The 22,366-nt window shown below is 38.6% G+C and overlaps 1 protein-coding gene across 1 annotated transcript in view; it reads left to right on the forward strand.

Annotated features, from left to right (window-relative positions):
- The window catches only part of LOC150077422 (uncharacterized), a 37,694-nt gene that overhangs the window by 3,462 nt on the left and 11,866 nt on the right, over positions 1–22,366 (forward strand). The window contains exons 2-3 of the mRNA XM_090385898.1: positions 1,640–2,426; positions 2,704–3,248. Of these exons, the coding sequence (XP_090242024.1) occupies positions 1,640–2,426; positions 2,704–3,248 (1,332 nt within the window). The remainder of the gene's footprint in view (positions 1–1,639; positions 2,427–2,703; positions 3,249–22,366) is intronic.

The following is a 22,366-nucleotide window of genomic DNA, read 5'->3' on the forward strand; positions in this document are numbered from 1 at the left end:
AGACTGGCCCACCTTCCCGTGGTGTGGACGAGTATCCAGAATCATCTGTTCAATTGACTGATGATTCTGGGTAGCCAAGCGGTCAGACAAAACAACGGGACACACACAAACATACACTACTTATTTCTGGCCCTTCTACAGTGGTACTGTTCTTCACAGAGATACGAGGCGAAGATGAACTGACGTTCTAGGTGCCGCCCATTACAAAAAAAAAAAACACAAAAAAAAAAAAGTATATATTCCTGACCTATCATTTGTTACAGTGCATTTCCTTATTGCAAATCGTGACTGTTTTAATTCATCTCAGGAGTTTTCAGCTGCTGTTTTTGCAAGAAGAACTGTTCTCAGAGCCTTTCTTGGAGAGGCAAACCTGGTGACTGGATTGTCTTCATGGAGTTTCATTATTTGTTTCTACCTCTGCATAGCAGATGGTGTGCTGGACCTGATTCATGGTGTTGGGTCTGGTGCTCTAAAGGTTCTGTTATCCATGGCGTATAGTTGGAGATTTGCTGGATAGTACCGTTATTGATTTTGGAGGTTCCAGTGCATGTGGAACAGCAACTGGGGAAATATTCAGTTGAACTGTGATTTTTGAAGTTTATAGTTGTGCCATCCAGACCATTGAATATTATTGTTGTCTTATATATATATATATTTTTTTTTTCCTGCTGGCTCCCTGGTATGGGCAACCCGGGGTTCGGGATTGCTGGCACTCACTGGTATTGCACTACCTCCAGTGGGTGCGGGATTTCATGCGCGAATTGCGCTACAGTAAAATCAGACTCAGGTAATTTAACATACTTTTTCAGGACAGCTTTGTAAAGACTACATATTCCCAAGTTCTCAAGGTAGATTTGGGCTTATGCCTGGGAGCTACCCTGATTAAAGAACACACTTACACACACGACAGTTTAATGTTATGTCAGAGCATATAATTATATGTAAATATATCTGTATATAAATCATGCATATACTTTTATGTACATAATCTTTCTTCCAGGATCGGCAATTCCTATTGTTCAATGTTTTTAGGCTAAATAACATCTGCATACATCATCGTTGTCTTCGTCCTTCATCTTTTCATTATATCTGCTCCAATTAACTTTATGAGGTTCATATATATGGCTGTGACATCCAGTAACTAATTGCTGATATCCGAAGGCTGAGCCTCTTTGAAACTAAATGAGCTCCTTGCTGTGGATCAGACGCGTATTTTTGGGATGTCTCTTCTATTACATGCACACTTTTAAACCAGTTCTTGCTCAGCATATATCTCGTTCACACAGCTCCCAACACTGGGAGGAATCTATATACTTTAGGTATGTAACATGTAATGAATACTTAATAGTGTAATTCATGCTAACGAAACAGCATCTTCAACTTTGGTGCACACAACCTCCTCCCGTTTTCCTCCAAGTCCATTTAAAAGGTTTGCTTTTAACAGTTTGAAGATCAACAAAAAACAAGATTACACTATTCAGATTATTATTATCAGATGATGGTTAAGGCGCTGTAAAACAAATACTTTAGTGATTTAATGAATACTGAGCTTTAATTTGGTTTTATTGTAAGGTAATTACAATAAAATAAATAAATTACAATAAAGTAAAGTAATCAAATATTGGTTTTTCCATTTCAGATTCTTACATTGGAAGGAAATAATCTGACATCACTTGAGGGAGTGTTTGAACATATGACATCGCTTGAAATCTTGAATCTGTCGGGAAATCCAATAGAGATAATTGGTCCTACAGTATTTGCCACAACATCCCACATCTTGTATCTAGATTTAAGTAACTGCAAGCTTCAATTTATTGATAAGGTGATTTTCACCCAGATGAAAAAACTCCGATTTTTGTTTCTGAGTAAAAACAACTTCACAAGGCCTGTTCCCCAGGTTTCACCGAATGATGCCATTGACCTCCGAGTTCTTGATCTCACTGCTAGTAACCTCTCTTCATTCAAGTCATCATTTGAATTTCTGTTTCGTCTCGTACTTGCTGGAAATAATATATCAGACATTAATGAGGACACATTCAGTGTCAGTATTTATCTTTTGAATCTGAACGTTAGTAACAATCGCATTTCTAGGATACAGCCAAAGAGTTTTGCCATTAGCCTTGTAATTACGGAGCTTGACTTGAGTTATAACCGCATTCGGACATTAAATTCTTCACTACACTATTTATGCCTAACTCGAACTCTGAATATTTCTCACAACTACCTGCAGCACATATCTGAATTCGATTTAAGTTGCATGAGCAATCTAGAAACATTAATACTCTCGAATAACTATATAATAATGGTAAATGTACTTCAACTGCCCATGAATCCATTGATGCATACTCTGGATCTGTCAAATAACAGTCTGGTTTTCCTTGCTGATGACTCTAATCCATATAACTATAAGGAGTTGTATCTTGCAGGTAAGTCCTTTAATAGTAATACAAATACAAATTGAAACAATGGTGTTTTACACGTAGAACCTCGCCAATTGGCGTGGTTATATTTCTGATGATTTCTATCCATGGCAAACTATTTTATAGTTATTAAATATGGTATAAACTATTTCCAATGTCCCTTTCGTAGCATCATTTTTAGCAACATTTTGTTATACATTGCTGAAATCATAATGAATTTTAATATTTATATCTTACTATTTCGAATTTAATTTTGTTTTGTTTTTTATTTCTCCACAAACAGGAAACCCTTGGTCATGTGATTGTCGTACTTCATCACTACACACGTTGCTCCACTTTAATGCATCCGTAGTGGTTAAGGACACTCCTCTCTGCAACTCTCCGCCCTTTAAGAAAGGCCTGACTTATCTTTCACAAACCTACGATGACCTGAACTACTGGAGGTGTCCCGGTCCTTGTAAATGCCTCTGCATGCCTTCTTCTTCACGTGAACACATTCATTTGTCCATAGACTGTAGCTATCTGAATCTAGACACTGTGCCAGAAGCTATAATCTCCTACATCGCAGAAACAACAAATAGCACATCGCCATCACGTGTTCAGATTAGAAGTATTAATTTAGAAAATAACAACCTGAAAATACTAGACAGAAGATTAATTTTTCATGATATTTCTGAATTACTTCTAGCTAACAATCTACTGACCTCACTGCCGATTGATCTGATTAATTCCACAACTTTTCAGAGAGTGACATTGTCCGGAAATCCCTGGGAGTGTAACTGCGAAGCTACACATCTAAAACATTGGATCGTACAACAAATTGAAGCAGTAAGTAAGTTTTGCAAATATGCTCTTGTTTCAAAATTTTCTGAACAAATTTGGAGCTATACGGAAGAGTTATACGCGATGAATTGCAATCAGCCGTGACATCCAAAAGCTAAGCAAGAAATCAAATTTAAAATTAATCTCCGTTTACAACGCGAGCGTGTTTCTGGAATTGTAATAAGTTTGCATAAATTACTATTATTTGCATGCAAGAGAAAATCCATTGTTCGGGTGAAGAGCCAGAATAATTATGTTCTTAAATGTGTACACAACAAATGCGAATATATATATATATATATATATATATTTATTTATTTATTAGCATAGTGAAATAGTTAAAAATAAAAAAAATTGTACAAAATATAATACGAAAATTAAGAAAATAAACATAAAGCTATCATTAGAGGCAGCAAAAGTGCACATTCCTCCACGTGATGCCCAATGCGTAACTGACATTAAATATTAAATCAAAATTAATGCCAGTAGCATTGCAAAACTGTTGAGCGAAAAATAAGAAATTAAACATAATAATTAATAAACAGGGATGGAGAAGAAAAGGTAAGACTGAAAATTGTAGCAGAAAATCTCCAAATAAATTTAGAAAATCCAATTCAAAATAATAAATCAAATTTTAAAATTTAGAACCAATTACATAAGAATTTAGCGGCGCCCCTCGTAAGGAGCCAGTTCCAAATTACGTGAAATATCACAAATAGAGACTAAACTAACTACAATAAAATAAAATAAAACCAAAATAACAAAAACAGACTGACCATTATGGCCCATATCAACAGAGGACCACAAGGCCAATAATAGTCCTCTATAATTACCACCATTGATAAAGCAGCCAATAATTATAATATTATATGCAAAAAATTCTACACCTCCACTTTACTGAATGAACTTAACAATAGTACTACATATAATATTGAGAAATCTAAAAGCAGTATTATCATTAAGAAAATAATGGCCATGTCAAAAAATTAAAATTAAATAACCCAAACAGTAAATTTCTTTATATACACTGGATACCAAAATTCCAAAAAACCCATAGGATTTAGATACATTACATCGTGCAGAAACAGTTATGCAAAGTTACCACATAAAAAAACTGCAATCTCTGCTCAATATCATCTATAGTAACATAGGAGAATGAAAAATTATTATGAACAATGCACCAGTAATATATTATCTAAATGATAACACCCAAAGCATCAAACATATAAGTACATTTGACTTTAAAAACCTATTTACAAGTATATCTCATAATAACTTGAAATACGTCTTTAACTGCTATTATAATGAATATCATAATATATTATTACCTTGTGACCAGTACTTTTGGGACTGCATCATAAACTTATGTCTATTTAACTGCTACATCTTTAACGGTATTAATAAATAAAAGCAGCATATAGGAATAGCTAAGGGGGCATGCAGTTCTTGCATAGTAGCAAATCTTTACCTACACTATTATGAAAGGAATATAAATAAAAGCATAATACTATATCGTTACACTGACGATCTTATTGTAATTAATGAACCCCACTTTCAGAAAGATATCGCACCGCAGTATCCTCAGCAGTTACACCTAGAAAGTACTAATAAAGATATATATATATATATATATATATATATATATATATATATATATATATATATATATATATATATATCCAAGTATAACGAAGCAAATATTAAATGTTATAATAAATATAAATATTATAATAAATATTAAGTAGTAACATAACCAATTAATGCCATCTAGGACGATTAAACATTACATCGGTCTGTATGAATATGAGTTAAGTTAATAATGGTTAGAGTTTTTTTAAAAGTAAAATATGATATGCTAGCTTATCAGGTAAACCATAAACCATGGCGGGTACCCAACGTGACCTGGAAAAAATCAATCTATGCCATGACATAAGCAATAAATATATATAAAAATACCATTAAAATATGTTAGTTATGGCAATAAGATACATTGCAAGGGACTTTTTCAAAGGCTAACCCTTACAATGTATCAACCATAATTAACGAGCTATCCGTTTCTGTAGTCATCGTCCAGCATAACTATGTCCTAATATACGTAAAATAGTATTACGTTAGAGCCAAAAGTATAAAATTTTGTAGTAAGTTAGAGCCAAATAGTAGTAATAAAATTTGTTAATTAATCCCAAATTTAACAGTTAACTGGCAAGATGACTGTTAGCCCGACGGATAGCCAAAATATTAAATTAAATTAAAATTATAGAAAGAGCTATAATTATTGTTAGGCATATGTGCGTAGTTGATAGTAAATACTGCCACGGTAGTCTCATCAAATTAATAAAAATAATAACAGTGTGAGCTATAGCTAACAAAGGCGAACGGAACAAAGGTATAAGAATAGATATAGTACCTCAATCTCCCTCGAATACTCTAATAGTTCATGAGGTATGAAAAAATAGGGATAAGAAAGTGAAAGTTAAACAGCAAAGAAAAAGCAAAATAATTAACATAGGATGTACCTTATAGTAAGGTATCCTGGTTAGAATGATTTAAGATTAAAATTAGAATGCTTACCACCGTATGGCCAAGGTACTAGAAAACCACATGTATTGGCGCGTGTAGCATATATAACTACTGATCGCAGCCCCCCCTAGGAAATGTAATAGTTAAGTTAAGTGATAAAATAAGTATAATTACATACAGCGCCCTCTGCTGTTATTTAATATACTGTATAGTATTACACATAGAAAAGCCGTCAAATAAGTATATCTCGAAGTAATAATAGAAGTTTACAGAATAAGTTCCTACCCATGGAGCAAATATAGGTACAAGTTTTTAATGCGAGTAAGCTATATGTCACTTACTCCATGGGCAGTGCCTACTATTTACATAATTACATATCCAACGAAATTTATCTAAGCCAAAGAAACACCTACGAAAATTTTTTATATTATTTTATTACAACGGCTATGTTATATTAGCGCCTGTTTAGGACTTTATCTATAATACTCTGTGCGTTAAGATTATAGTTCCCCTTGTTGTTTGCTATCAATAAAGCTCTATACATATATCTAGTAATTATGTGGTGTGGGAAGTAATTTTCTAAAAGCTTGGATCTGAATTCAATGAGTGTATCTATTATATAATCTGTCTGGTTACATATATGTATTCTTCTGATGCTTTACGCGATTAGGGTATTGCGATGTATCCTTTTTGAGATATTCGAGTTCCAGTTAGTGAGGTCAATAGTATTAAAATGAAAATTTTTGCGTTTATCATACAGTTTAGTGTGTACAGTATTGTTATCTATCCTTATATCCAAGTCAAGGAAGGTAGCAGATTTGGAATTATTAGTGTTGGTGCGTTCTAATGTTAATTCAGGCGGATAATATTTAATTGCTTCCATATGGAAGTCAGGCATATTAAAAACTATCAAATCGTCAATATATCTGTATAGAACAATATTGTGTTTAAAATTATATTCAAAGTGGTGTAGGTATAAATTAGCCACTAAACAAGAGCTACATGCACCCATCGGTATACCTGTGTGTTACCTATAAAGATTACTGCCATTAAATATATAGTTATTGAAGATGCAAAGGTTGAAAAGGTCATCCCAGTAGTGTTTCTCACAGGGTAAGATATTTTTGTATTTATCATAATAATGGCTGAACACAGTTTTTAGGCTGTTATGTGGGATGCTAGTAAACAAGTTATTAAAGTCGAACGTATTGATATGTTCTATCGTATGGATGCCTGTGTTGCTATTGATGTAATTCAATACCGGTCTATTATTGAGAATAATATTTGAATGACCTATGCTATCAAAAATAATTTGAAGTAAATTAACTAGTTTGCGATGCGGAATCTTAGCGTAGCTATCCCTACACGAAGTTATAAATCTAAAACCTGTCGGATTTTTATGAAACTTAGGTATACAGTATATGTATGGGTATGTAGTTGTATGGTTGGTAAGTTTTAATTTTTTATGCCACGCACGTATTTTCTTAGTAATAGCGTTACGTTTATCCGTTACTATTTTGTAAGTGCTACTATCGTTAAGTTCATTTAGTAATGCTGTAGTGTAAAATTTTTTACATATGATGCTGTAGTTATTAGAGGCTTTATCAATAGTAGTAATAATAAACTTATCTTGTATCAGTTTAAGTTTACGCTTAATTGCATCTATATTAAAAATCTTAGTAGGTGGTAGTTTCCTGCTTGCGGACTTTATTTGTTTCTTGATGGCCTGAAAGGTGAGTGTAAGCCACTTGTGGAAGGCTTCCAAGGATGTGTTATATTTGTAGGATAACTTTAGGCAGAACTTCATTATATCTGAATGTAGTTGTTTAATGATGGCATAGGTATTAATATCAGTATTTGGTCGAAATTTAAAACCAAATGATAGAATCTCACGTAGCTCAGGATAGTCTATAATGTTCAAATCTCCTGTGATAATGTGTTTATGGTGTGCGTCCACATATGTCTGATATTGTGGTAAATTGCAATAGCAATCCGCCTCAATATCACTATTGACGAGGTTAGTAGCTGCTTTTTTATAGTTACAGACCAATAGTCCAAACGGTTTATTATAGCTGAATCTAGTACGTAACAGTGCATTGGTAATAGGTAAATCACTTATATATACGTTAATGGTTTTATCTAGGCAGACATAATCGAATAATGCGTGGCTGAATTTAATGTTTATATATTCATATGTAACCTTCGTTTTTTTATTACTAAAAATAAATTTAATTATGTCTTTAATCAGGAGGTTAAGGTGTAAGTTGTTATATCTATAGTTGGAGTTGATGGTGTCAAGTGCTCGGATTTTACTATGTTTCAACCCGAATATAAAATCATGAATCTGTTTGACATGTATAATTGGTTTGTCCCAATGCATTAACATGTCATTAAAATCGTCAGTTATATTTGGTGTGCGGGCTTTTTTATTGTATGTTTTGGTTATTCTGTTAGATTTGGGTCTTTTCACTATTTGAAACAGGCTATATATACAAGTATCGTTCATAGTATTGCTAGTGTAGCAATTTCCATTAAATTTATTATTAAGACCATAAGGATACAGTGTTTTATATTTTAATATATTGATATTTTCGGATTCTAGCCTGGTATTGTGGTTACTTTCAATAGCTAATATAGTAATAGAAGTATTGCTAAAGCTGTGTAGTTGAAAGTGCTGTAGTTCGATGTCTTTAATATTAACGAAGTTTTTAATGTGGGATCTATGCACGTTAATCCTAATGTGTAGCTCCCCTCCGGTTTGTCCTATGTATTTAGCTTCACATAAGTTGCAATTAATGAGGTACACCACCCCACTGGCATGGCAAAAAACTGGAGCGTCTATGTTATTAGTAATATGATACTTGCTCATGTTAGGACAGGTCTGACAAAGTGTATTGTTACAACTATTAAATTTTAGATAGCTGCTATTATGTTTATTTCAAGTTACTACGTCTGTAGTATCAGGAGCATCGCAGGCAATATCGGTAAGCGCTACATTATTATTTGCTATCTCGGTAAGATCATTAGTATGGCATGCTATGTTAGTAGGAGCCTCAGCATTGGCACTGAATAGATTCAATTGGACAGCAGCATTAGATGCTGAATGGCTAGTAGAAGAACTTGTCGGATCACCCAGAGCCTCAGTGATATCCGCGGTACAATTTATTCTACGCGACCGACGTAGCATTATGTTATTCTTATTTGTGTAGAAACTCATGATCGTATAAATATAAGATGTGCGCATACATATAAAATTCTCCAGTAAACGTCAGAAGACCCAAACAGGGAAAAAGGCTGTCTGAGAGGCCACCATTACAGACTGTATTTAATACTAAGAAGTGTTAACGGATGTATATGTGTAGCTATGTAGGAAAATTCCTGGTAGACGAGTCACAACTCAGGTAATCCCCTTTGTATTTCCAAGTATAACGAAGCAAATATTAAATGTTATAATAAATATAAATATTATAATAAATATTAAGTAGTAACATAACCAATTAATGCCATCTAGGACGATTAAACATTACATCGGTCTGTATGAATATGAGTTAAGTTAATAATGGTTAGAGTTTTTTTAAAAGTAAAATATGATATGCTAGCTTATCAGGTAAACCATAAACCATGGCGGGTACCCAACGTGACCTGGAAAAAATCAATCTATGCCATGACATAAGCAATAAATATATATAAAAATACCATTAAAATATGTTAGTTATGGCAATAAGATACATTGCAAGGGACTTTTTCAAGGGCTAACCCTTACAATGTATCAACCATAATTAACGAGCTATCCGTTTCTGTAGTCATCGTCCAGCATAACTATGTCCTAATATACGTAAAATAGTATTAAGTTAGAGCCAAAAGTATAAAATTTTATTATTTTGATATTTTAGTTTTTTGGTAGTTTCTTTAACCCTTTTTTGGTGATATTTCACGTTTTTTGGAACTGGTACCTTCAAGGGGGGTACCGCTAAATTATTTATAATTGGCATTATTTTAAATTTACATTTTTTATTAATTGGGTTTAATGATTTAATTGACTAAATTATATAGGGGATTATCGACTACCTTTTTGTCCTATTATCTCTATTTTCCCTTCCCTGTTTGTTTATTTTATTATTTTGCGTTTTGTTTCGCTCTGCATTATTGCCGTTCTACTGGCTGATGTTTTTATTTTAAATATCATATTTATTTTAATTGTCAGATATAATTAGGCATCATGTGGAGGATGTGCATTTGCTGCCTCTAATGATAGCTACATAGCCATATTTATTTATTTTTATTACTTTTGCCTAACTTTTATCGCACATAATATATATATATATAAATTCAATGATAAATTTATATGACAGCAATTAGCTACAATGCCAGCAGAAGTGGAAACCTGGTATTTGACCACCGGAACATCAATGGGATAAAAGAAAAGAGGATCAGGATTACTTGAAATTTTTTTTGTTGTTGCTATATGGTTTTACAGGCATCGGCAACTATGCTGCCATATTGCTCCGTGTATACTGCTGTAAGTTGCATCCTTGTGTTCTGAAGTCGATTTTCTGTTTGCTGGACGAAAAACCCGAGTTTCCTGGAAAAAACAACCATGCTACCAGCGCCTGAGACTGACTAACTGAGCCACATTGTGAAAAAGGCCCATAAAAATTCCTCATCATCGATGGGACTCGAACTCGGGTCTTTTCCGCCCAGTGTGGGGAGGACGGCGATTCTTCCATCTGTGCTACCCACCCACGAGGTCATTTTTCTTGTCCAGATAATAATTAAACTCGGAATTAATGTTGTGGGTGACTGCCACAGCAAACTGTTCGTCATGGGTTGCTCTACCAAATAGCCAAAGGAAGAGCAGTTACTTGTGCAGGTTTCACCACTGACCCAGCAAATAATAGAAACGCTGAAAAGAAGAGACTTAATGAACATCTAACAGACACCTGGCAAGAAAGATGGCAGGCATCAACTAAAGGCGCTGTCACCAAAAGATTCCTCCCTGATGTCAGGGCCTCCTACCCCCTCACACCTGTCTGGTTTTCACCAGGACTCTATGCTACCTACCTCCTCACTGGACATGGCTCCTTCCAGAAAAAACTACATGACTTCAGAATTTCAGACTCACCCCGCTGCCACTGTGGAGAGGATCAGACGTGGGAGCACCTTGCCCACAGCTGTGAAATCTACGAGGACTTCAGGAGGATCCTAATAACAAAACTACGCTTCAACTACCAAAATCAAGAACACCTCACCCTACAGAATGAAGAAACTTACCGAGCTCTGACTCAATTTGCAATGGACTTATTTACCAGGCAGAAAGCGCTACCACCACCTTAGTATCCGAATCAATAGGTCATAACAACCATGACTGCCAATTGTTGCTACGCATCATTGAGCCATGGATGCTAACGCCTTGGACCAACTTGCACAAGACTTGACTAGCAGTGCAATAAAAGACAGGGTCCGCACATACCTTGACAAATTCCTCATCATTGATTTCTGGACAAACTTCTCTCGCCCAGATGTGACACATTTCATCAAGAAGAGGCCTAGCATCGATCCCTGGACTTGACCATCAATCTTGGACTCCCGGTTTTGACCCCCCCCACTGTTCGTTCTGATGGACTACTGGACCAGCCTTCAGTCTGGATGCGACATAGACTCACCAAATGGAGCCCCAATGACGGCACCTGAACTAGACCTTACTGAACATGACCCATCCACCATAGCAGCACTCACACTGCTGGATTTCCAGCAAGTTGTCGGCTCCAACTGACTGGCCGTGCTAGCTGTACCTACCCTGAACTTGCGGAGTATATCTCTCTCTCCTTTTTTTTTTTTTTTTTTTTTTTCGGCTTCTTTCTTCTTCTGTTTCCTGCCATCCGTTCTTTTATCCCCCCCCCCCTATTTTTCTCTTACAGAATGATTTTTTTTTTTTTTTTTTTTATATTTATTTATTTATTTATTTTATTTTATTTTATTTTTTTTTTTTGTGGGGTGGTGGTTTTCGTCCACCCGCCACCCCACTCCTCTCTCTGGTGAGGCACTGGGCATGCCACACTGTCATCAGGGGCCATCTTCCCTATTGGCCCCTTTCTTCTGTTTCCTACCCTCCAGTCTTCTGCCTTCCTCCCTTACTTTTCTCTTGCACAACGTTTTTTTTTTTTTTTTTTTTTTTTTATTTAGTTTATATATATATATATATATATATATATATATATATATGTGTGTGCGTGTGTGTGTGTATATACATATATTTATATATACACATACACGCATTCCCCACAGGTCTAAATCTAAAAACATCAAAATTACTGCCCGACCTATTTGGCCCTAGAACAAGTTATCAGCGAACAACCCTACGCTCTGTTAAAATTACAACCGTTGCTCAAGAAACAGCGATCAGCTCATTCTCAAATCTGGTCCTAGCCACTGAAATCCCAGGAAAGTAGGTGGCAGGACCCGCCAGAGTACTCTAGCTACAGTGGTACACCCGGTCAGCCTCCCCGTGGCATGGTGTGGTAACGTCGGGTCCCACTAGGGGCTCGGCGGCTAATAGACCGGAGGAACAAAGGGCACAACACAATATACAGCACATGACCCCCACACACTTCAAATCTCTGGCCCCGATACAATGTACACCCGCGGAGATGGGAGAAATCCCAGGAGCCGTTAGACACTAACATACCTTATACCTTATACCTTATATGCCACAGCAAACTCGGAAGATCGCCCGGGCAATCACAACGGCCGGCAACTCGAGAACTTTCTCGCTACATCCTCTCTTGTAATCCTTAACAAGCCTAACAACATGCCTACCTTCAGTAATACCCTATGGGAGTCCACAATAGACATCTCAGCAGCCACAAGATCCATTGCCACTAAGATCACTGACTGGAAAGTCCGCGAGGCTTGGACAACTTCCGACCATAGGGTGATTACTTTTACCCTTCAACGCTCAATAGAATCAGCACCTCCGCCTAGAAACAATATCATCCGTTATGCAATTAACAAAGCCGACTGGAACCTCTTTAATTTAACGGTCCAAGCTTCCCTTCAAATTCCTGAAAACACCAATCTCACCAACCTCAACCACAACCAGCATCAGAGGAAAATAACATCAATCATAACCAATGTCTGTGACAAAACAATCAAGAAGAAACACCCTTTCCCGAGTGCTGTCCCATGGTGGTGCAACCAACTGGATCATCTCCGCCATCAGGTTCATACAGCACGGAAATCATTTCAACGTGCTCGCCGTACCTGGCCCCCTCATGAAGTTGATGCCCTACGCAATAACTATCGTAGGCTAAGAAATGATTACACTAGTTTAATTAGAGCCAAGAAGAAACAGTCTTGGGAGCACCTGGTCTCCACGACTGGAAACAGCACCCCCCGGGGAGTTGTGTATCTCATTGTTACGAACAAGCTCCCCAGGGGTGAGGTCAACTCCTCTACAGTCACCCCGCAGGGAACTACAACCCTCACATGGGAAGAGTCAGTAAACAACATCTTGGACACCCTGTTCCCACTAAACACAGATCCTCAATCCAGCCAGCAACAAGAAATCTGTACTGAAAACGCATTCTACAACACCACTTCTATAGAACAGCCTTTCAACTTAGATGAATTAAAACTTTCCATTGGCAAAACAAAAAACAAAAAAAGCCCAGGGTTAGACTTCATTGAAGCAGAAGTAATTAAGAAGCTTGCAGAGACGCAATCAAATCTCCTTCTCAGCCTGTACAACCATTGTCTGGAAGTTGGACTCTTCCCAGATGACTGGAAAGAGGCCAATCTACGCCTCATTTTGAAGAACCCAAGTAAACCACCAAAGCAGCCAAGGTCATACAGACCCATAGCACTCCTTCCGGTTTTAAGCAAAATATTTGAATGTCTTCTCTTATCCAGATTGGAAAAACACTATAAAAATGCAAATCTCCAGTCCCCAAACCAGTTCGGTTTTCGGGCAGGCCGTTCAGCAGAAGATGCTCTTCGACAGCTCACAGATTCAGTCAAAAATTCAGCCACCAAATACTTAGTAATATCAGTGGATTTCGCCGGGGCCTTTGACTTGCTGTGGTGGCCAAGTATACTACGAAGACTCAGAGAAGCTAGCGTTCCAGCAAATCTTTACAGCTGCATACAGGACTATCTTCACAACAGAAGTGTTACAGTCAGAAATGCCTATCGACAAGTCTCCAGAAATGTCTCCAGAGGATGTCCCCAGGGCTCTGTCCTTGGTCCTTTCCTATGGAATGTGGTCATGGACGAGTTCCTAAACCTAGACCTGGGGGATGTTTCCACCCAAGCCTTCGCAGACGACTTGATACTGACAGTCACTGGAAACTCCAGAGCTTCCCTGGAAACAACAGCCAACGGAGCCCTTACAAAGCTACAAGAATGGGCCAGCCTCCATAAACTCCATATATCCCCTGAGAAAACTACCTCAATTCTACTCAGAGGAACCCTTCAAATAAACAGGCCGCCGCAGATTAAAATTGCTGGTAGAACTATCAAACTGACAACTGAATTGAAGTACCTTGGGGTAATTCTCGACCCCAAGCTCACATTTTACCCGCATATAGACTGCCTTCATCGCAAAGTCAGGAACTACACGGCAATGGTAGTGAGGATCAGCAGGTCTGACTGGGGCCTAAATCGTCGCTCACTGCATATGCTATACAAAGCTGTACTTATTCCCACTATAACCTACTGTGCAGGTGTCTGGTATCATCGTGCACTCATTGTTCGTAACCAAAGGAAGCTCACCTCTATCCAGCGTAATATCCTTCTCACTATCACCCGTGCCTGCTGCACAGTAAGCAACCCAGCGCTCCAAGTCTTGGCAGGAGTTCTCCCTCTAGACCTGCAGATAATTCGCAAAGGCGTGCACTACCGGCTCGCAAAGGGACTCCCTACCACCATCCTGGATTTCACTACAAACCCAGCAAACACAATCAAAGGAGAAAAAAAGCGCCTTGCAGTCTACCTTCTTAACGCCTGGCAAAATAGATGGAATACCACCCCCAAAGTTCCATCACTAAAAAATTCTTACCTGAAATAGCCCAAATCTACCCTAAAGCTCCAGCATGGTACAGCCCAGGGTTATATACCACTTTCCTGATTACAGGCCATGGATCCATAAATCACAAACTTGCCTCTATGAACATCGTGGATGACCCTCGCTGTCTTTGTGGTGAAAACGAAGACTGGGATCACCTATTCTATGTTTGCCCGCTCTACGAGGACCTGCGAACGTTGCTCATATCAAAAATGCGTGCCTTGCCTCGAGGAAATGAACATTTTCTGATCAATGAGGAAGACCAGTACCACGCTTTCTTTGCCTTCGCCCATGTTCTCTTTACCAGAAGAAGATCACTGGTACAACATCCTGGAACTGATGCACATGATCAACACCCTTTTCTCATATACTGAACATCTTCACCTAGATTGTGACCACTTCTAGCTACTGGACTTGACACTCAGGTCGCTTGAATTGTTTCATCCGTGTCTCTCTTGATAGGTGATTGTCTTCCCACCCTCTCGAGGGGCCTCTTCTTCCACTTAGGTGAGAGTATTTCCCACCCAACCTGTGGAGGAGCCTTCCCTTACATCCTCCGTCGCTCTGTCTATACCTCCTTTCCTTTACCCTCTCCAGTACATCCTGTACTCCCTGAACCCTATTATTTTATATATATATATATATATATTTTTTTTTTTTTTTTTTTTTTTTTTACTTAGTCTCTTTCCAGGAAGCTCAGGCGACCTGGAGGAGCCTAGCCAGAGAATTATGGGCAGCCTGGCTACCTCCTAGTGGTGTGTGCGGGCAACATGTGGTCCCATCAGGGGCCCTGCGGCCAAAAGCCAAGGACACCCAACAGAACCCAGCATAATACTTAATTTACAACACAAAAAATTTTTCTGGCTTTCACAGTGATACTGTTTGTCACCACAGAGTATATATGGCGCAGATGTGGGAAACCACCGGAGGCGCCTTTCCCCCAACACTATGCACACTGTGCCGGATGTCAGTATATTGCCCATCAATACATGGCATATGTAGGGTCTACTACATCTCTACAACTGCTGGATCAGAAAGTTTGAAACTGTGAAGCTCGAGTCCGTAACAGGATCAGAGAAAAGTTGTGAAAAGGTCTGGATTAAACTAAAGTTTAAAGCCCTTTAAAAAACATCCGTTCAGTGTTCAGGTTGGTTAGTGCGGAGGATGTTTAATCCTATCAGGTTTAAACATCCTGAGTGGATTAAATACTTATCTGCATACCCATTTATCTCCTACATGATTAAGGAGATAAATGGATGCGGACTGATAGGATATACTTTTTGTATGATTTTCAGTTCCAGCGGTAGATCATGTTAGTTAGGCCATAAATAGAAGGGACTGTTGGAGATTGAACATACACTTGTTATAGCTAAACGTTTATGTAGGTTTGTAGTTAACATTTTTATTATGTAACATGCCTTTTATTACTGTACTATTACTAGGTTGGCTTTCAGTAATTTACAGCTCATTAGTAAACAATTTTCTGGGAACAAAATTGTCTGTTAATTAGGTCCTGTTTTTTTTTCTTAATTTCTAACTTCGTTTATTAGCAAGGACGAGTTACTGTTATTTTTACCAGGGGTTAAAAATCACATTTTGAGCGTTTACAGACGTCCTAGGAAGGTTTCAGCTTGAGTGGCTTATGAGTGCATAGTGTGATCTCAGTCCCGAAATTTTTATGTGGGAATGGGGAAGAACAGGTACTCTGAAGGTGGATGCATGTGGGTGCCTCCTATTCTGTATCAGGTCCGGTATCGGGCCTGACACAAAGTAAAGTTATTAAATTAGGTTTTAAGAGGGATAACTTTGTAATGGATTAAGTTATGCTAGTTTAGTGGGTTTTAAGGATTTTAGTATTTACAAGTAGATTTATAAGGTTCTGTAATGATTTTAAGCTTAATACATCTCAAAATCAAATGCTACTTTTCAACAGTGCATCATAGATCTTTTGGGTATTTACAGGTATGGTAGCTTCCCGATGAACTCACGCCTGCTATCTTTCTTCTTTTATCTTATTTATTTTCCTTTGTGAGGCTCTGCGTTCGCTTCTTGGAAGCCCTTGCTTGAATGCAATCAGCAGTTACGGGGGAATTCTATTCGTACTTCCTGTAGCGAGGGTAGGCTTATCACAAGAGATGTTTAGTAGTTCCCGGAAAATAAAACGCTTGTTGCAATTTCAGCAGTAAGTCCACTTGATATGATAGGGATTAATTTTAGTTTAATTATTGTCGAATAACACCACTAATGTTTCTTTTTGTTTTCTTATTTTAAATCAAATTGACAACAATTCGAATATTACTTCTAAATACATTGGAGCTTTTCTCTGTTTTGAAACCATCTTAACGTTTCAGAGCTACCGAAACCAAGAGTTTATCATTAGTATTATTAATTAAAATCAGCAGTAGCCGCAGTAAAAAATGCTAAAGATCTACAAAGTCAATCCGATAGTGACAAACGACCTGGAAGCAACTATAACGAAATGGAAGACCACCATTAGCAACTAAGGCCATATTGCTCCGGGAATATGCGGTGGTCATTCCCTACCTTTCCGCATCCTCCGTATTTTTTTTTTTTTTTTATGAAAACCCCAAGCACGAAAGGTATCAAAACCTATAGTACTTAGTACCGTGCATGGGTTGAAGGAGAAGTAATGGGGGGGGGGGGTTGCCGGAAACTTTGCTCTAGAGACTAAACATGGGTTTCACCACTTCAAAGCCTCCAATAAGCAAAGTGGTGGTATTGCACCGGTGGTGCAATACCACCGGTGCAAATTGCAAAGTGGTGGTAGAACGTCATCTACCACCTTGGTGATGATGTGTATATATATATATTGTATAATAGTATTAATCTTATACAGGGTGTCTCAAAAATATTGGTACAAATGTTTAGGGGAGGTAGGTAACATCTGAAAGAATGTGAATCGCATAGGAACCCATAACCGGAAACGTCACGGGAAAGTAGTAGCAGAGGAACAAGAAGCAGAAATGACACAAGACAGTAATTAGTGGCAAACATTTATTTGACATAATATTAACAATGGAGTACTAGATGGATGCATTTCATGATGTTACAACAGATGCTCGAAGGTTCCACCATGAGACGCGATGCATGCGTCACACCGACGCAGCATGGGTTGGTGGACACGATCGAACACACCTGGAGTTTCTTTGACAGTAGCAGCAGCGCAGACGAGATCCATTTCCGTCTCCACAAGCGATTCATACACGATAGATTTGAGGACCCCCCCCCAGAAAGAAATCAAGGCTCGACAAATCAGGTGAGCGTGCGGGCCAGGCAACGGGTCCACCACGGCCAATCCATCGACGCCCAAAACGCCTGTTCAAATGGTCACCAATACACCTTCCATAATGGGCAGGCGCCCGTCATGTTGAAACCAAATGTTGCGTCTCACATTTGCTGGAACATCGTCAAGTAACCCTGGTAGAACTTGTTCAAGAAAGATCCGATATTTAGCGGAGTTCATGCGGGATGGTAACAGGTATGGGCCGACTAAGCAGTCACCGACCATACCTGCCCACACATTTATTGCGAAGCGACGTTGTGCTGCATGGGGGCACACACCGTGTGGGTTGTCGTGAGCCCACACATGAGCATTGTACTAATTGAATAAGCCTTCCCTAGTCAAATAAGCCTCATCCGTGAACAAACCATAGGCTGGAAAATTCAAGTCTTGAACACTTTCTTGGAAAAACCACTGCGAAAAAGCCACACGTGCAGGATGAACTTGGGGGGAGTAGTAACTGAACCCGTTGAAGATGAAAGGAGTGTAAGGAATCGTCGTGCCAGACACGCTGTACACTGCAACGAGACACTCCTAAGGCAGAGGCAACGGCACGTGTGCTGGTAGTAGGATTATTCTGGATGGCATTCAACACACTTTCTTCCATGGCGGAAGTTCGCGTCGAACGTGTTCTGCCCGCACTATACTTCTGTTACTTCTAAATGACCCATAATCGCACAAATTTTGATGCACAAGCGCAAACAAACGGTGGTCCGGTATGTTTGTCTGGGAAGCGTTCTCCATAAATTCGTTGAGCGGCTCGTCCATTGCCCTCTGCTAATCCATAAACTAGGTGATTGTCTGCCAGCTCACAGTTTGTATATCGATGCATGCTCTTCGTGCGGCGACTACTACTTGAATGAGTAAACCAGAAATTTTCCCTCTCGCGAACTGATGAACAGCACCGTCTACCGACTTACGGTGACGTTTCCGGTTATGGGTTCCTATACGATTCACATTCCTTTAGATGTTACCTACCTCCCCTAAACGTTTGTACCAATATTCTTGAGACACCATGTATATTATTGTTATTACTTAAATTAAACCTATATACAGTATAATAATTTGTTCCTGTATGCGTAACGAGCGACAAGGCAGTTTGAACATGATAGGCTATTATATGCAAAATTAGAAAATAAATCTTAAAATATTAAATATAATTTTTATGAAATATGCCTGCCTTCTTTAAACGATAAGAGCACACCAGTTTCTTCTCTTTAAGCAGTTAAGGATGGTTCAGAATTACCAAAGAAAGGGAAAGAAAATACAGTGAAGAAATGGAAGAAGTGAATTACGTGGTTTACTATCTTAAATTTTACGGTAAAATCTTATAAAATTCTTATACTACATGAAAATAGAATTAAGAACTTCTACCAAGAAATTGAGAAAGCAGTATGCATCATGATGCCTAAACTGTTTCGACGTACATGAAAATAAAGAAATTACGTTCCACCAGGCCTCAAGCTTACGACGACACGCCATTGTCGATTCTCGTTAAATATATCAACAAATTTAAGGTGAATGCCTTATTCTAAGGGAAAATCTATAAAACATTGTAGCATGAACTGTGTAGCCACAACAAGGTAGGTGTACCTAATAAGTTACACCTACCTTGTTGGGGAAATAGAGCTTCCTTCATGAACAGCATCACGTGTTCGTACCATGTGGTTAGACGGGAGGAAGCTGTACGTGCAATTCAGTGCGAAAATGGACATGAAGGAAGATTTAAGTGACTTTAAACATGGCAGCGTTATACGCCCCGATTTGAGTATCTTGGGATCGTAACCCTGCTGAGGTTTAAGTCTACGGCTGTCACGGATGTAGAGTGTGTTTAGTGTCAAACGGAACCAGGGGTTGTCCCCATATCCACTGTGGGTGGGGAACAGAACACTGTCAATGCCAGAGGTTTAGAGGTGAAGGGATTTTATGTCGGGTGTATTTTTTTTTTTTCAAAGTATTTTATTATTTTTTTGGCGGGCTCCAGGGTTTCCCCTATAGAAATTGATCAGCCAGCTGTGATCGTGTGATTAATAAGAGCTCGTTGATGCAAGAGGCTGACATGGACTGAAAAGACTTGTGCGGGATAATAGAAAGGTTGCAGTAAGTCATTAGACAATGAGATGTTTCAAATTGCTCAACGAACTTTCCATGCATCGGGTTATGTCGTCGACGGCCGATCCGGGTTTCTCTCCTGTCAGCAAAAAACAAGAAGGTACATTGTCACTGGGCTCATCAACACTATTTGACAGTGAAGAATTGGAAAAAAGGGCGCTTAGTCTGACGAATACAAGTTCTTCCAGTTTCCCGCTAATGCCATAACCAGAACGTCGAAAACAGCATGAGTCCAAGTGTCAAAAATATAGTCTGATTGTAGTGTAATGGCGTGGGGAGTGTTTTCGTGGTGCCCATTGAGCACCTTGATACCTGTGAAGAAAAATGTTGATCTTACTGTTTATCTGGAAATTGTTTCCAACCATGCGCTTCCTTTAATGGCTGCAGTGTATCCATATGCAAAAGTTATTCCAACAGGATAACGCAGCACGTCAATACAGACCTGTATTGACGTGGTGCGTTCCTGTTTTCAGGAACGTGAGGGTTGTTGTTGTTGTTGGATTTTAGGAGCATCAGAGACTAAGGCCATATTGTTCCGGTCTGTAAATTGCGTGTGTTCTGAAGTCGATTTTATGATTTATGGAAGAAAAATCCGAGTTTCCGGGACTCAGCTACGTTGTGAAAAAGGCCCACAAAAATTCCTCCCGTCATCGACGGGACTCGAACTCTGTCTTTTCCACCCGGTGTTGGGAGGACGGCGATCCTACTAACTGGGCTACCTATGAGGGCAACGTGAGAGTGAATTCAGCCTACTGCGGTGGTCTCCACGGACATCAGATCTCAATGCAGTTGAGCATCTGTGGAATGAGGAGAAAAAGTTCTTCGGAGTATGGATTCACATCTATCCAACATGCAACGACTGTGGGAAGCAACTGGGCCAGCAGACAAGCATATCTGTGACATCTGGTTCAACCCATGCCACAATGAAACCAGCGTCTTCTGAGAGCAAAGGAGGTAAAGACCTACTCACTGTTACATAGCTGTAATAAATTGGCCACTCCGTGTCAGTAAGAGAAAGCCTTAGCATTAGGTCACTATCAGCATCAAGCTTGCTAATAAGTGCATCGATCTCCTACTGTGGAGGCACGAATTGTCTCTATTTCACTACACGCATTAAATAAAAAAAACAAAACACTGCCTCAATGGAGCATTATACTGCTGTTCATTTAAAGTGTCATTCCAGTTTGACAGTATAGGTAGCAATGTTACGACATTGCTACCTACAAACTGAAACTACGCCCAACGTGTACAATAATGCTTTTATATAATTTCAGTAGCATGTGGCCTTTTGCTCTAAATTAAATTAGCTTCTAAACTTCTGCATTACTCATTTCTCATAATGTGGATATTTCTGATCACTGAGTTGCACGTCACATTACATCATCTAGTCAAGGTGCCTACTTATCCACAATGAGAACTCAAAAAGATATGTGCTATGGAATTTCCTCAATCTTGAAACAAATTCAGCTTCAGCAGTTAAAAATAGTTCGGAATGTAGTTCACTTTTTTTCTTTTCGATAGTCCTCTCTAGTCACTATTTTACTTTCATTCTTCTTCCATCTGTCCTCGTTCTGTTCTTCCACTATTTAAGTGCTTTTCAGGATGAAACATATGAGACCAGTCGTGCCAAGGTCGTCGACTTTAGAGTGAAGCTTCCACTTTTTTTTTTTAACGGTCAACTATTCTCTTATACGTTCATTCTTCTTTCCATCTGTCTTATTTTGATGACTAGCAGAGTGCGACTACCTGTATTTGTTAAGCGACAAAGCAACTATGGCTATGAGGAGCAAGTATATTGTATCTGCAAATTATGTGCATTTTGTGGTCGATTTGCTGTACGTTTGCTGGACAGAATCCATGCTACCCTCACCTGGGTCCAACAAACTCAGCGCGTTGTAAAAAATGCAACAAAAATATCTCGTGTCATGGACGGAATTCGCACTCAACTCTTTTCCACCCGGTGTGGAGAGGACTGTGATCATATCTGCTGTGCTGTCAGTAAGGTTACAGATTGAAATAAACCTTTCTTCACTGCATATAAAAGAACAGAAACTGCTGTATGCCTCCACTAAGTCAGGAGAAAAATGAGATTCTAGAATGGTAGAGCTTCACCTCTCTCTCTCTGTCTAT

This window comes from Mastigoproctus giganteus, chromosome 12 (genome assembly GCF_048544385.1).
Source record: "Mastigoproctus giganteus isolate SK-2022 chromosome 12, ASM4854438v1, whole genome shotgun sequence".
Classification (NCBI taxonomy): domain Eukaryota; kingdom Metazoa; phylum Arthropoda; class Arachnida; order Uropygi; family Thelyphonidae; genus Mastigoproctus; species Mastigoproctus giganteus.